The following is a 16638-nucleotide window of genomic DNA, read 5'->3' as shown; positions in this document are numbered from 1 at the left end:
TGTGCTGCATGGCTATCCTCTTACAAAAGACAGAGAAGGTGCTATGTTCTGACCCCTTGCTGTGGGTCAATTGAGGAAATCATGGCTTGCCACACAAATTTATTTAAATAAAACTGAACAGATATGCAGGCTGGTGCCCAAGGGGCAAAGGTGGGGGTGAGAGAATGGGGGACAGACAGACAATGGGGGCCAGGCAGAGTCTGTGTGGTCTAACTAGGCTGCAGGAGGGAGTGGCTAGGAAGCCTGGGGCAGTGCTGGGTGTTGGTGCTGAGGCAGGGGCTTGGTGGGGGAGCCCAGTGCCTGGAGGTCATGTCTACTCTCGCATGCTCCCTGGACCCAGAGCACTGCCTCCTCAGCTTCCCTTCCCTTTCCTCATATCAGCCTTTCCCTCATCTACTGAGAGAGAAGTCAAAAGACAAAATAAATAAGAATGGGTGAGTCCTGTCCCAGTCTCGGCTCTAGGGAAGGGGAGCCAAGCCAGAAAGACTACCCCAAGCCCTGCTGTCAGCCCTGGAAAAGAACAGGTAAAGTGCAAGGGCAATCCAGTAAGTAAAAATATACCAATGACTTTGTCAAATATACAGCTGCTGGCTGCCAGGGAGCAGGTGGCTGGCTTGTGGGGTACAGCGGCACCCTGGAAAGTGTTGGCCAACACAGCATAGAGACAACGGAAATAAATAGGAGTGGGGAGTGGACAGGGGTCCTGGACGTCCCCTGGGCCAGTGCCACTCGGGGGACCCAGACAGGGCCTCGTCCTCTCACCTGCCCAAGCCTCCCCCACCACCCTGAACCCCACTCGTCCGGCTCCCTAATGCTGTGGCACTGACACAAAGCACCCAGCTGGCTGACTGGCTGAAAGGAAAGGACTATAATGTGGGGTGGGCATAGTTGGGGTGGGCAGAGTGGAGGTGGGCAGGGAAGCTGTGGTCAGCCAGGGCTGGCGCCTCCCTCAGTACTCGTCCTGGTCTTCCTGTTGGTGTTCTTCAATCTCATCATCCTCAGGGGGTGCAAATCCCTCCTGGAGGAGGGAGAGAGAGATGGTAAGGCAGCTGGCCAAGGGGAAGGATCAGGTTCACACTCAGCCTAGAAACAAGGCATGAGTGGCCACCAGTTCAGGAGCTCTAGCTTGCTCTCGAGTCTCAGCAGAGCAGTGGGAGGGAGGTGAAGAGAGGGCTCACCTCCGTGGCATAGAGAATGCCAATGATGCCCGAGATGACGGGGCTGTTCTCGCTCTCATGTTCCTGGCAGATCAGCTCGATGTCTCGCAATTTGCTGAAATAGAAATCTCGTTCTTTCTCAAGCCCGTCTACGGTCAGCTTCAAGTCCAGCAGCTGCGCAGGCACAAGGAAATGTTGATGCCAGATGTTCCTGCCGTCCTCTCGTCCCCATGTCAAGTCCCCTTTCCCAGGCCACTTACCTGCTGGTTAAGCTCGAGGATCTGGGCGTCAGCCTCATGGCCACCGTTTCGGGCTGAGGGGGGATTCTTCCGGAGGATGCAGGGCGGAGCCACGTTGCTGAGTCGTCCAGAGGTCTGCATGTTCTTGGGGCCTGTGGGGGACGTCCTCTGCGGAACTGTCCAGAGGACAAGAGTCAGATGAAGTGACACAGCACGTGACAGCCTGGTGTGAGAACCATGCAACAGGCAGGCACTCTCCCTCAGGAAGAGCATCTACATGGAGGGAGGCCTCCAGCCTTGGCCGCACGCACGTGACACGACAGCCACTGGACAGCCCTTTGGCAAGCCTGGGAGAGTAAGTGCCACAGGAAGCTAAGGGAAAGGTGCTTTCAGCACTGGGACCTGAAGAGAGCTAGCCTGAGGGAGGGGCGCAGACACTGGGAAGGTGAATTTGATGAAGTGGAGCTAGGGGTGGTTCAGGGCCTTCTGTCCTGACAGAGGAGACCCAGGAGAGCAGTTGATGAGTCTGTCCTAGCAGAAGCCAAAGCCACCCTCAGTGAGACTCAGCCCCACCCCACCAGCTCTCTCTCTCAGTTTGGGCTCTGTTTCCCTCTGCTGGGCTGGACCTGTATCTTCCTCAGTGGAGGAGGACTCAGGCTCCTCCCTAGCACAGCCTGCATGCTGTGGCTACTTGCTCTTTAGCCATTGCACTTCCTAGACAGCAGCTGCTTCTAAAGCAAAGCAAGCAGTTCCGTGGGGACAGGCCCAGGCAGGACAGCAGCGCAAACAGAGGAGGTGGCTCTGCTATGACGGGTCAGATGCGGGTGGGGCTGCTCCCTTCTTCCTTGCCACAATCCTGCTGTCACCACAAGCCTTACTCCTTCTCTGATTGCCCCTAGCAACCCAGCAAGGTACCAGCTTTTGGAATAGAGGAAGGCAGATCAAGCTTGGCAAACTCCTGCTTTGGGTATCCAGTGGGCAGGCATACAGGGTCTTGGGCACTGGCTCCAGGCGTGCAGCCCAATAGATCTGGATAGAGGAGCCATGCCCCATCCAGCTTGAGGCAGACAAGCTAGCTCGTGTTATTCAACAGCCTCCTGGGTCTCGGCAAGCTGCTGCCATGACTGGTGCAGGTGGCTCTCCTCCTAGAGCAACGTTTGACGCCCTCTCACCCCCAAACGGGATTCCCCATCTAGGTAAGCAGCAGGCGATGTCATCTGAACTCCGTGATAACAGTCTCCTCCGGGCTGGCAGGGCTGGGCCGGTGGCCCAGGGGGCACTCCTGGCTGGATAGCCCTGCCGGCCCAGCCCCCCAAACTCCCTCCACCAGCTTGGGCGTGTTACCTGCTGTGCCAATGAGTTTCTTGGATTTGTTGAAGATCTGATCACCTGGGTTAGGAGGTGGTGCTACGTCCTGGCCCTGCCGCGCCAGCAGAGGGTTGTAATCCTTTCCATCATAGTTTGCGTCAAAGAATTTCTTAAACCACTGTATAAACTCAAAATTATCTTGGAATTTTCCTTTCACTAACTTCTCTACGGGAATGATCTGAAATAGACCACATAAGCAGACCATTTTACCCACCTGCTGTGTAGGACTGCCTTCCGCTGTGAGCACAGCAAAGTCAGCCCCTGGGCCTCAGCATCGTCTACTTTCTCCACCTGCACCCCCTCCCATAGCACCAAAGTAGACAAGCAGGCTGGCAGCCCCACCAGGGACTCAGGGACATTCCTTCCCTACAGGCCCGGGAAAATATTGTGTGGGAGGTGACCTCCCCTGTATGTGAACTGGAAGCTGAGGATGCACATGGGCAGGAGAGTAAACTGATATGTAGCAGGAGTGATATATATCTATATGCAACCTCAGTATCAGGAGTGGGACGGGTCTGCAGAGGAGAAAGGGAAGGGAGTACTTTTGCAGTGGGACATTAGGGCTTGAGTGTATTCACAGTATCTTGAGCTGTGTGTACAGCCTTCCCTTTGGGGTGTCAGGGGTAGAAAGACATGTGACAGAATGAAACAAGGAGGCCTTGTCACCCTGGCTGGTGGGTCATCTTCTTCCCCAGGGAAACACAACTCCTCGGGGACCCCAGGGGTACAGACACCTACTTTGTCAACACCCATCTTCTTGAAAGCTGCTTGCAGCACCTTGAAGTTGTGGATGTACTCGTGTTCTAGTTTGGCCTGGAACTTGACCTTCCTCAAGTGAACACAGCCAGGGAAGAGCATGTCCATGAACTGGCAGTAGGCTGCCCCTGTGAAGATGCACAGCTGATGCAGGTACACCTACCACCCTGGACCCCTGCTGGCCCACTTTCCAAAGCCTGGTCCTAGAGTTAGGGCCAGCCCAACTGTGATACTACATATGATTAAATTCCCCTTGCCTTTACAAGACGAACTGTGATTACTCTTCATGTATTTACCTTTTGGTGGTGCTAAAGAGGAAACCCAGGGCCCTGGAAATACGGAGCAGGTACTTCACCACTGAGCTAAATGTCCATCCCCCAAATGAAAAATTAGTGATCCCATTCCAAACACTGACAGACAGGTGATGGCAACTGTGTGGATTGGAAAACTGACACCCACAAGGGCTACAGCAGAGAACAGGGAGCTGGGACCCAGAGTGGCTTCATGGGACCCCATGTTGTTAACTCGTGTCTTTACTGTCTGTCCTGGCTCTTACCCATTTCTCCAGCCTCCGTTCCCTGAATCCAGCTCTAAGCAGTGTAATATCATGGCTCACCCTCTTCCTGTTAGTTACAAGCCACATGAGCCTTTCTCTCGTCTCCCTGGGCCAATCCCTGGTCCAGCCTCCTACCTGAACAGAGCTGTTCAATCTTGGTATAATTGAGGTGCAGAGAGTCATTGACCCATGCAAGCATATCATGGCGACTCAGATTCTCACTGGTCACAGAAGTGGAGTACACATTGACAGCCATACCCCAGCTGCAAAGAAAGAAAAGACGTGACGTCGGCATGAGGACTTCAAGTGGGATGGTCCCTGGAGACATGGGAAGCATTCCCTTATACCAGTCTTGCCATTCACGAAGTGAATGGGTTTAAAGTTCATTCATGCCTTAGACAGATCTCACTAGCATCTGTGATGCCCAGGCAGGCACTAGCGGCTGGTGGGCTAGGTTCCTAGCCTGGTCTAAGAGCAGGCATGTGATACCAAGTTAACTAAGTAAAGTTTCTGCTTCAGGAGACAGGCAGATCTTAGCATAGTGAGCTGAGCAGTTGAGGACTACATGAACTTCAAGGAGGGGGTGGAGTGCAATCTCTTAGGCTTGGCTGTGAAGGCTTCAGAGCCGAGATACTGGCACCTAAGAAGAGTAGAGATTTTATGGACATTCCAAAGAATGGAGTGAAGGGGCACAGCAGCCCAAGAACTGGCGGGAGAAAAGGCTCATCTCAAGACCTCTGGGTAGCTAAGCCCTGGGGCCTAGGTTGCTGTTGCGGCATGATGCAATAAGATTAGAAGGGACAGATCTGGAAGAGTTTTTGTCAGGAGCCATTATGGGACAAGCTAATAACTAGCAGGCGATCATCCTGAAGTGACCTGCCCGGATTATTATATAATCTGCGACAAGCGAGCCCTCATTAAGCAAGACTGTGAAGGACTCATTTTAGGAAAGAGTCCTTGTATTAATAGTCTTTTCCTGTTATTATTAAACATATATAACAATCACTAAGTAGGAGCACACCCCTTTGGAGCAGATCTCTGCAGATCCACAAAGATGTACTATCTTGTAGTGATGCTATATAGACAAATAGATGGCTTAATGATGATCCTATAAGAATTCCTGAAATTATAAACTCTTTTATTAATGGGACTGCTATTGGGTCCTTTTCTGATAGTCAAAGCTGCAATGAGAACTCTGCCAGTCTCCCAAGTGTCATCTAATTGCTCTTAGATGGTAACCAGACTTTCTCATACTCAGAGCACATTCCAAGAGGTTTTAAAACAATTAACCAAAGGTCACTAAAAGAGAATTAATGATTTATTATAGGTGTTATAACAGAAAATAAAATATTGACTGGTTTTGTCTATACACAATTTCACTGATAACTTAGTTATGGTTTTAAACCTTCAGTGACTGTGGAGTGAGACAGGTGATGGATGCTTAGCCATATAATTACTCCTAATGGATATGCAGGTAAACTATTATTTCAATTTATGATTTGATTTTTTGTTTGAACTCGTGATGAACTTTGTAACATGTGATCATGTATTCTGAAAAACGTATAAATACTGAGGACAAAGAGATGAGAGTGATCAATAGAGGAGGCGTTTATTTTTGCCTTTCCCCACTTAGACTAGAAGCTTTTCCCTTTCCCCACTTAGGATCTTTCACTTTTGCCCTTAGATAGCTATCATTTGAAACTTTACAACTTAGTAATAAACTCTATAATCACTTCTCTTCCTTGGACTTCTAACTAGCAGGCTGAAAGTCAGAGCCCAGCAGTTCCAGCTGAGATAGAACAAAAGCTATTTTCTTAATCCTTTGTGGCTTGAAGAACAGGTGCTAGGCTCCAGACACTGTAGTTTCTGGCCTCAGAGGATCATAGAAGGCAGGTCAGCTACAATAGCATAGTAACTTAGGCTTAGATAAGTAAACTCTTATTATACAGCAACCCTAAATATCTCCACAAAGCCCTACCCTCTGCCTAAGCTCTTCCCCTGCTGCTGCCTTAAGAAGGACCACCAAGAAAGAACATCCCATGCCAGGGCTGGCCCCAGAAAGTTTTACTTACTCTGGGGAAACTGTATTTAGTCAATGTGAAGTCACCGGGAGGTTTTAAACAGGCAGTAATCAGGCCAGATTTGTGTTCTATAGCCAGCCAACCTTTGTGTCTGTATTTTTACACTCCCTATTCCCATGGTCTGAGGTCTGCGGGATGACCCAAAGGCAACTAAATTACTTTTCTTTCTCCCAGAACTGTCACATAAAACATCCTTCAGCATGTTTATTGCAGAGACTGTAACTGTCAGCTCCAAATCGCTCTCTTTCTAGACCTGTGAGGTCTTCCTAACCCCTCAGCTCTGCCTTCTGCCATTTACTGTGTCCCTCTTTTCTCAGCTCTCCTTCCTCTGTGGCAGGGCCTTTCTTCCCTCCCTCCAACTTCCTCATAGTTCTGGTAGCCACAGCTACCGGGAACTTCCCACGAAGCCTTCTGGCTTCCAGCACATCTCCAAAACCCACTCCAATACTCTTGAATTTCTCTAACAGTATGCCTGGACACCTGCACCCAAACTTCACACCAATAGTGGTAAAGGCACCCGCAGACATAGTAGCCTCTCGAACTTGAACTATTTGGTAGTGGTAATGTTGGAAACACCTGTGAGTTAATGCTTTTTATTTAAAGGTTACGATAGTTTACACAGATCACTTGAGAATTCTGAAGTTTATCTTCCCCCCAACCTTGGGCCAAAATATTCCTCCACTCATACAGCTGATGCTGAGGAGAGGCGTTCACCCACCTCCAGGAGGCAGACATGAGCACTGACTACCTACCATCCCACACAGAGGTTGGCATCAACTGTGCGTTGTCATCACTAACAAAGGAGGGGACAGCTATTTGTCTAGGTTTAATGTGTAGTGTCTTTGTGAAGGAAGACTATACTGTCCCAATCTCTAGTAACCTGTAGGTAGCCATTGTCACCTCCATACACCCACAAACAACTTGATCTGTAGTAATATGCAAGGCCTAGCTCCAGTACTGTGGGCCAGGGCCGACACACTAAACCTTTGCAGCAGGAAGTGAATGGGCTTTGGGATTGGGAACAGACTGCCAGAGACAGGGTGAGTAGAGAGCTGCCTCTGGCTCCTAGCTGCCAGAACTTAGTGAGTGGAGAGGTCGGAGAGACTCTGCTGATGAGTAGCACAAGTGGTAGAACGGGGAGCCCCTAACATATTTCCCAGAGCTAAGACAGAGCTCAGTTGCAGTGCTTGCCTCACACACAGGAAGCCCTGGGTTCTATCCTCAGCGCTTTTCAAAGCTCCAGTTGTGGGAGCACAGGCCCCAGCACTGCCTCCCTTCATGCAGATTCTGCACATTACACTGGAGCCGTACTCTTCTCTCACTAGGCCTGCTGAATCGGAGTCTGACCATGATCCAGATCCTCTAGGTCAGGCGGGTGTGACCAGGGCTTAGCGCGGCACTGTCTGGGCTGCCTCCCCTTAGGCTTCTCTCCTTGGCTCTAAGCATCGCTGCCTAATGGGACCTCAGGATAGGCACTTTTAACTTAAATGGGTTTTTCTTTTGGCATAAAAACCTCTAAAAAAAAATCCTGTTATTTATTCCTAGTTCTTCCTCCTCTTAAAAACAAGGCCAGACCGTCATTGTCTGTGGAAAGGGAGCTCAGGCAGGGCTCAGAAGCCAAGAAAAACAGAAAGTGTTATCTTGGGATTTTCTAAAGACCAAGGACCTGGCAACTTCGGAGGTTTCCCAGGATAATCCTGCCGACGTGATGCCTGAGCCAGCTGCCCTGAACCTGAGCCCCAAACTCACCCCTGAGATGTTTATGTGCCTGCCTCCCTCTGTCAGGACGTGCTAGGAAGCATGGGATTTCCAGGCCTGTCACTTAGGAAAGTTGCTCAAGGACTGAGTGACCCCTCACAGCCTTTCTCATTGTCTTCTGTTACTTTCTAGTTTGGGTCCCCAGCTCCACTCCTGCGTCTGGTGTCAGCGTCCTCTACAGAGAACTGTCTTAGAAGCTCACTAAGGCACCCTGGGCGAAGCTTACTATGGCATCCCTGCACTCCCAAACTTGTCAGTGCACCCATTCCTTCTCCTTGACTGAGCTCTCAGTGGCCGGGCTGTGTGATTTACCTGTGGGTTCCACACTAGTTCTTGGTGAGCAGTAATGGTTATGATGGTGGGAGAACAGTGAAGACTGGCATTTCTGAGCCTCTAAGGGAGACCCTGAAGCACCAGCAGGGGCAGCGAATGGCCCAGGCAGATAGTACGCTTTTCAAGAGGCAGAAAGGGAAAGAGTCAAGGCTGGCATTTTATGTCCATATGTTATATTAACCGTGAGGGTTAAAACCCTGCCTGTACTCAATGAGTTTACCAGTTTATGGGGAGATAAGTGTAACGGGTTGAACCAAATGCCCGATGCAAAACCACAGCTGCTACAGGAAACCGAGAGAGGCACGCAGCTCAGAGGGAGGGGGGCTCAGCGGACAGAAGTATGAGGCTGGCCAGATTCTGACAGGCCTGTGTGTTCTGTTGCACTGGGTGTAGTGGCCATAAGCTCTGGTGACTGTCAAGAATTAGTCTTTCTTAGGAATGACTCCTTTCTTCAGGAGCTGCCCAGGGCTGTTTTGTCTCTGGGCTCATGGGAAAGATGGTTCTAGGTCCACTGACACTCTGATAGCCCCAAGAGGGTTAGGGCTTCTGTGGTGATTCAATTTTTAATTTTGCCTAGGTAGTGCTTCAGTCCAATTAGGATTTTCTTCTGTGAAATAGGTAAGCCTTTCAAAGGCTGATCATTCAAGACAAACAGGGGCAATGGTCCTCTACCCTGATCCTCAGTCTATGATCTTTTTTTTTTTTAAAGATTTATTTATTATTATATGTAAGTACACTGTAGCTGTCTTCAGACACACCAGAAGAGGGAGTCAGATCTTTTTACGGATGGTTGTGAGCCACCATGTGGTTGCTGGGATTTGAACTCTGAACCTTTGGAAGAGCAGTTGGGTGCTCTTACTCACTGAGCCATCTCACCAGCCCTCAGTCTATGATCTTATAGGGTCTTGAAGCTTGATCGAGGCGGCCTTGAGCTCCTGTGGAGCCATACCTGCTGAAGGATTAGGCCCACTGCATGCATACCAGGGCTCCTCACTAGAAGTCAAGCATGCATGTGCCTGTGCCTGTGTGCTTGTGTGATATACACAAAGTAGCTATCTCTTTGTCTCTATCTCCATCCATCCATCCTTCCATCCCACATTTTCCCCCCTGTAGTTTAGGACACACCCACTCCCAGAAGTGACCAAGAACTATATGACTACTTGAGAAATGCCCAGGTCTCCGCAGCCTGGTCAGATATCTCCCATACTCTTAGTGTCCAGTGATGGGGGAACATTTCCCACACTTGTCAGGAATATGAATGTAGGGTCCTCAAGGGGCAACAGAGCTTGTTAGAAGAGAGCTGATAAAACCAACAGCACAGTCCCTTTAAGGGCTGAGTAACCAATCACACCTCCTCTGCCATGGGCCTTTGTAGAAGAACAGCCAATACCAGAACTAGAGTGGCTCTTGCCGGTATCTGTGCTCTTTGCCCTGGCTAGGTGCAGCCTGGTTCAGGAGGACTCATCTGATGGGTCCCATGAGGCTCTTCTAACATACCTCCCATAGTACCCCTTGTTAGGCTGGGAGGACCAGTGCCCTTTATTTTTCTGGCCCTGTGCATGGAAACAGACATGCCAGCAGGTGGCACTTAGGTCCTTGATCTGCCTCAGAGCAAAAGAGAGGGCTGGGGATGGTGAGTGGGGGAATGAATCTGAGCCTCTTTCCCCCCCAAAGAAGGCCAATTTCCACCCAGATGTGGAAGCAGGATGCCTGTCACCTCAGAGCTGGGTCAGCTGGAGTGGCCTAAGCACGGGCCACACTCACATTCTGGGCTGACCCTAGCCTCTCCTAAAGCCACACGTTAAATGCATCAACAGTGATGATGGCCTTTGAGTTGAGGGACTGACTTAGGCCCAGCATGCAGTTGCTGGGGCAGAGGTTTATAAAGTCCTGGTCCAAGCATTTGGTTCCCACTGGAGCAGCTGCCTGGATGGCAGCAGAGTCACAGACTGCAGAACCTCTGTATAATACACATTTCTCACAAAGAGGTCGTTTTCTTCCAGGAGAGGGCGGTAGGCAACCTCCATGGGGACACAACCTCAGGCTCTTGAACTTTGTCCTCATCTCTCTACTGCCATTCTTGCCACAAGGTGACTGTCAGGAGAAACATCTCCTGACTGGGTTATGGCACGTTTCCTTACAGGTTAGCTAGGGGACTCTAGGGTTAGGTCAACCAGGGGTCCTGGGAAAAACCTGCTTTTCAGGCCCTTGACTCCTGCTGCTAGGTCTAGAGTCAGAAAGAGGATCACTAGGAGGTGCAATCTGTGACTTAGTGCTAGATCATTGCCTGAGCCAGGGTCCTCAGGGTCTGGGGGCTGTCACAGGCAAGGAGAGGGTGCCCACATCTCTGATGAGAGGTGGAGCTTCTGTTTATTCTGCTGGCTGAGGTCCCCAAACAGCCACCAAGACCAACTCCTATTATGCCATGGTCAGAAGGGGTTCCTAGAGGGTTGGTGAGGTAGTTCAGTGGGTAAAGTGGCTGCCATGCCTGATAACCTAAGTTTGATTGTCCACATGGTGACAGGAAAGAACAGATTCTGAGTTGTCCTCTGACATGCACAGATGTGCTGTAGTGTGCGCATGTCCATGTGTGCCCCACCTCCGAATAAATAGTTGTTTTAAAGAAGGGTTTCTGGCCGAGCAGAGGTGGCACACGCCTTTAATCCTAGCACTTGGGAGGCAGAGGCAGGCGGATTTCTGAGTTCGAGGCAAGCTTGGTTTACAAAGTGAGTTCCAGGACAGCCAGCCAGGATTACAAAGAGAAACTCTGTCTCGAAAAACAAAAACAAAAAACGAAGGAAGGAAGTAAAGAAGGAAGGAAGGAAGGAAGATTAAAGAAAGAAAGAATTAAAGAAAAAAAGAAAGAAAGAAAGAAAGAAAGAAGAAAGAAGGGTCCCTATAGACCCTCAGTTCCTTCTTAGGGACTCCTGTGGTAGCTCCCATGCTAGCAGCGTCAGTTCTAAATGGCAAATGTCTCAATACCTCGAGTCTAATCTTTAATGCCTTACCACTATCCTAACTACATTTCCTTTTGGGGTTTCTGTTTCAAAGTCTTTAATGGATATACACCTTCTACACATGTCTCAAAGACAATCCAGGGCTCCAGTTGTTTCTAATCTCTAAGGATTTCTCCCACATTCAGCCTTGTTCTGGATGGTTCTGGAGAATTCTCTGCTGGTCCCAGCCCTCAATATCTCAGTGGAGCTATGAATTACACAGAGTTTCTATCCCCACAGTTTGGTACTGTTATGGCACTGTGTCAGCCTGGATCTCTAGTCACAGTGCCTGTGTTCCAATCCCGGCTCTTCTTCCATGTCCTATTTCAGGCCTTGCTTTTCCGTATTTATGAGATACACAGTGTTGGTTCCACTGGAGGGACTGGGGAGGGCTAAGCGAGCTGGGTATAAGCAGAGCGCATACAAAGCCTGGCGCTCAGTATTTGCTAAGTGTCGCAGGGGTTACTGGGAAAACAAGAGTCCAAGAGCAGCTGCTTCAGAGCAGGCGGCAGGCACACAGCTACAGTCAGTTCTCAGAGATTCTAACAGTAGTTTAGAGGACTCCTCAAAAGTGTCCTGTTCTCCTTCCTGCTGCCTGGGGATAACTGTCCAGACCTCTGACACAATCCATTCCCAACTCCTGGTTTCCCATATATCTGCCTTTTCTTGCTGTTTTTCAAGACAAAGTCTCTCTATAATCCCAGATGGCCTGTAATTCACTATGTATATCAGGCTGGCTTTGAACTCACAGAGTCACCTGCCTCTCTGCCTCCCAAGTACTGGGATCAAAGGTGTGCACCATCAGGCACTCTGTGTGTCTGCTTTCAGGCGGCATCCTACCTTGAAGGAAAACTTGAACAGAGCCCGTGAGACCTGAGAAGAGAGAATTCTGTGGATCCTGCCGAAATAGCTCCACTTCTGACATGGGGCTATGCCCATTGTCCCTGGGCTACCCGTTCCTGCTCAGAGCCAGGGGGCTGAAATCACCTGTCTGGAAACACTGCAAAATTGCTACCCAGGCCCCGTATGGTTCATACACCCATGCTTTTCTGGGGATGCATGGAGGTAGTGGGTGCCAGTAGGGATGTAGGGCTCTGAGGGGCACAGAGACAGAGGGTTCTGCCAGCGGGTCACAAAGCCCTGGCATGCCTAGCCAATCACCTCCTTCTCATGGCTGAAGGAGGACATGACTCACAGAGAGGTTGGGTGTGGGAAAGCTGGGTTAGTGAGAGCAGATGTGGGAAGGGAGTGATTGTTCACAGGCCTGCGTGTGTGTGTGTGTGTGTGTGTGTGTGTGTGTGTGTGTGTGTGTGTGAGGGGGGGGTGCACACATGCACTAGGCTGGCCAATCGGCACATGGCCTGGATGGTGGCAGAGGCACCTGGGACCAGCGCTTCTCCAGGAGTCTGTCCTCACAACACTTCTAAATCTCGGAGCTCTTCCCCTAGACCGTGAGCCCTGTTGAGGTCTCAGCACAGGGTAATGAATGGATCTGTCTTGCCAATTAGGATTTGAATTCTTACAGCAGTTTCCCGGGGATGCCACTGTCCAGGGAAAGGTGTCATTGGGAGAGTCACAGTGTCGCTGGCTGCTCTATCTGTCACAACTCAAAGGGTTAAGGGAGAGGTAGGCGTGCAGAAACAGCTGCTCACTGCTAAAAGCAACCCTTTCAGTCAGGTGCATCTGGGTGCGCAGGGAGAAAGCAAACCATTTCTTCCTAAAGGCTTTTCTCTGGGTGTCTTTCCTCAACTCTGAAAAAGACTTTCTCTGTGTACCCCTGGCTGTCCCGGAACTTATGGCCTGGAACTCAGAGATCCACCTGCCTCTGTCTCCCCAGTGCTGGGATTAAAGAAGCTAGAGGTGTGTATCAGCACACTAGGCCACTTTTCAATTTTTTTGAGACAAATTCTTTTTGTATTTTATGTGGATGAGTGTTTTGCCTGCATGTAAGTCTGTAGACCATATGCATACCTGGTTTTAGAGGAGAGTTCAAGAAGGTGCCAGATTCCCTGTAACTAGAGTTATAGTCGGTTGTGAGCCATCAGGTCAGTTCTGGGAACTGAACTCAGGTCCTCTGCCAGAATAGCAAATGCTGGTAATCACTGAGCCATCTCTCCAGCCCCATTAATACTTTCTTTTTAAGCCAATGAAACTCCATGGCTCCATCATGAAACTGATGCTCCTGAAGGCTATGGTGCAGTAAGAAATAGGTCTTCCTGCTGGACAGCCTGGGAAGGAGGCCTTGGTTTTCAGGACAAAACTGTGATGCTGTTGAGTGTGGGGCTAGTTTAGCTGGAGGGAAGAGTACACTGCATCGAGGACCAAAGGCTGCATCACCCTGGAAGCTGAGCAACTTTGAGAACCATCACCATAGTTAACTCATTGTTTTCTGACCCTGACTTTGATCAGGGTCCCGAGGAGGCAGAGGGCAGGGAGAGGCTTGGTTTTCAGTTCTTTGCTGCCTAGTTGCCAAGGTTCTTGGCAGGAAGACAAGAGGGGGGTCTTGGGGAGCTAGCACCCTTCTCTTCCTTGTTATTGTGGGCCTGGGAACCTGGTTTCTGGACTTAGCAACAGCTGCTAAGTGTGACTCTGTTAAGTGGTAAGAGAGGTATTAAAAAGGTGGTTTTCTGTTCTTTTTTTTCTGTGTCCACTCCAAAGGAGTGCTGCTGGCTATAGGTAGAGAGGAAATGTCAGCTTGGTATCTGGCTACATTTACAGTATAAAGTCTTGGGACTCTCAGCATAGATTTGAGCCTTCCCAGCAGTAGAGAGAGCAGTTATCCAGGCTATTCAGAGAAGGGTTTCAGGATGGGTCTGGAGAAGAACCTGGCTAAATTCCAGGAGTGCCTTTCCTCCTAGCAGGTTCAGGGGGGCAGATAGCTGGCCCATCAAAGATGGCCTAAGGACAGGAGATGCTGGGACAAGTTGGGAAGAGAACTTTCCTCTTTCCAGAGCCCTACTGGGTGTGGCATATCCTTGGTGGCTCTCCATGCTTCCAAAGCCTGTGCATGTCTCTGGGGACACAAACAAACCATGTTCTTTTATGTTCCTTTAAAACTGTATTTGGGCTGACAACATGGCTCAGTGGATAAAGGTGCTTGCAGCAAAACACTGATGACCTGAGTTCAGTCCCTGGGACCCACATAGTGGAAGAAGAAAACCAACTCTTCCAAATTATCCTCTTGATTTCTACATATGCCATGGCATCACACACACGCGTGCACACACGCACAAGTTAAAAACCAAACAAACCAGATCACCTCTTCTGATATGAGGCCTAAGGTGGTCTGTGTCAAGTTCTTGGCCTTCTCTGATGCTGGGTTTTATGAAATGATCAGTATGTTTCTTCTGGCCCTAGCCTCAGCCCCTTCTATTTTCTTCCTTCCTTCCCTCCATTCAGTGTCCCTTAGAATTCTCCCAGTTTTATCCCCTTCCCCCTGACAGGGGACAGACTGCTCATTATCTCCAGCTTTCTACAAGACAGCCTTCCATAAAGCTGTCTAGCACACACTTCCGACTCAGTTCTGTTTGAGTCTGGCTTCTGTCCAGCTGGTCATCATTCCAAATTCACTCCACCCTCTGACCCTCTTAAAGGACTAATCTCAAATGGAGACTGACCCCACAAGAAGGATGCACACTGGTGAGATCCCAGAAGGCATGCCTACCTTCCTGCTGTGTCTCTCCTGGCTTATCACAGGCCTTGAAATGGCCGCTGGGAGCACCTCTCATTTCTCGCCCCAAGGCCTTAATCACCAAGTAAGTTCTGAATGTGAAGAAATGAAGGCTCTGGATCCAAGAGATTTGGCCAAGATCATGATCAGTCACTGATAAAGTTAGGGCTGAGCCCAAGCCTCTGGACCCCAGGTTAGCTCCTCCCATCACATCACACTGACAGGAGAGGGCCCATGCTTGCATAGCTGCAGTGCAGAATGTTGCTCTCTAGTTTCACTCTGAGTAAAAGGAGGAAGGCATTCCAGAAGTTTCTTCTTCTTCTTCCTCCTCTTCCTCCTCCTCCTCTTTGCCCTCCTCTTCTCTCTCTCCCCTTCTGTCTGTCTGTCTCTTTGTCTTTGTCTCTGACTCCCTCACTCTGGTCTACAGTTTCAGTCAGTTTTACTTGCAGCCAGCAGCATGTGTTGACAACTGACTCACAGTGAAGCCCCCTTGCTGCCCTGGCATCGTTTTAAGGCGTGGTCTTGTCTTTAAGGAGTCTTTGGCTTGGTTAAAGACATAAAGCCATTCCTAAAAGAATCAGGCACATTATCACCAGAACAGTACCCCTGGCTTCCAGGCAACCCAGTACAATAGGAAGGAGGGGTGGGGGCTAGGGAGGCAGCAGTTCTCAGGGAACGTGGTCCATGGTTTGGGCCTGTAAAAAGGACAGGGTGTCAGAGAGGAGTGAAAATAGGGAACTTGGGGCATGGGAAGCATGTTTCCTGCCACTTTCATTTAACTGAGTGAGCATGAGACCTGTGACTAAGTCCTGGAGGAATGTTAGGGTGTGCCAACAAAGGAGAGGAGGCTGGGCCAGGTGGAGGAGTCTGAGGAGCCAAGGGAGGGGCTGGTGTTCAGGAGTAGGGCGGCCATCCAGTTAATGATCTGACCAGAACGTAATGGCATGGCCATTAGACTGCACAGGAAGGATGGAGGAATGCTGAGTCCCTCTGCGGGACTGTAGGGACACAGGTTGACCTGCCTGTGGGACTGTGGAATGCAGCCTAGACCCTCAAGTGACTGGGGAGTCCCAGCCAGACGGAGTTTGTCATCAAGGCACTTGTGTCTGCAGCAGACAAGGGAATGGCAGCCTATGGAGCAGTAGAACCAGACTTCCTCAGTTAAAAGTCCAAGTGCAGTGCAGATTAAATGTAGACTTGTACTCCTTGGTCTGATATTCTCCACGTTCCTTCAGAACTCATGATCTACCCACACTAAATCATTTCTACATCTATGTGCAAGGAGGCTCAGGAGTTGGGGGGCATATCTCCTGAAACTTTAAACACTAGATCAAGAAAAAGAGGAAGAGGAAGGAGAGTCACAAGTTCAAGGTTTGCTTGGGCAACTTATTAAGACTGTTTCAAAATAAGGAAAACACAGGAAGGAAGGAAAGAAGGAAGGAAGGGGGAGGGAGGTAGGGAAGAAAGGATGGATGGACAGGGCTGAGGCCGGGAAAGGGCATCAGGTTCCCTGGAGCTGCAGCTCTAGGGGCTAGGAACCACCTGACAGAGGTGCTGGGAAACAAACCAGGGTCCTCCTTAAGACAACAAGCATTCCCAACCCCAAGCCATCTTTCCAGCCCAGAAAACAAAGCTTTGAGTACTAATTGAGTGTTTAGTTTAGCTGTTTGGTTCATTAGAAACCCCTTTGATTTAAGGAAAGTGGAAGAAGACAAGGAATAAAT

The 16638-nt window shown here is 49.8% G+C and overlaps 1 protein-coding gene across 8 annotated transcripts in view; it reads right to left on the bottom strand.

The window, feature by feature from the left end:
- Window positions 1–39: 39 nt before the first annotated feature.
- The window catches only part of Mapre3 (microtubule-associated protein, RP/EB family, member 3), a 51501-nt gene continuing 34902 nt past the window's right edge, over window positions 40–16638 (bottom strand). The window contains exons 1-8 of one of the 8 annotated variants that reach the window (XM_030254022.1): window positions 12232–12322; window positions 12085–12117; window positions 4212–4339; window positions 3503–3648; window positions 2741–2942; window positions 1418–1572; window positions 1179–1331; window positions 85–1018 (exon numbers count right to left, since the gene is read on the bottom strand). In XM_030254022.1, coding sequence (XP_030109882.1) covers window positions 950–1018; window positions 1179–1331; window positions 1418–1572; window positions 2741–2942; window positions 3503–3648; window positions 4212–4332 — 846 coding nt within the window. In that variant the 5' untranslated portion in view covers window positions 4333–4339; window positions 12085–12117; window positions 12232–12322 and the 3' untranslated portion in view covers window positions 85–949. Of the gene's footprint in view, window positions 1019–1178; window positions 1332–1417; window positions 1573–2740; window positions 2943–3502; window positions 3649–4211; window positions 4340–12084; window positions 12345–16638 lie in introns of those variants that run through there. The other 7 variants (XR_003955568.1, XM_030254024.1, NM_133350.2 and 4 more) reach the window with 7 other exon arrangements.

This window comes from Mus musculus, chromosome 5 (genome assembly GCF_000001635.26).
Source record: "Mus musculus strain C57BL/6J chromosome 5, GRCm38.p6 C57BL/6J".
In the NCBI taxonomy this organism is placed as follows: Eukaryota; Metazoa; Chordata; class Mammalia; order Rodentia; family Muridae; genus Mus; species Mus musculus.
The sequence above is the reverse complement of the archived record's forward strand: the minus strand, read 5'-3'. Positions and strand labels throughout refer to the sequence as shown.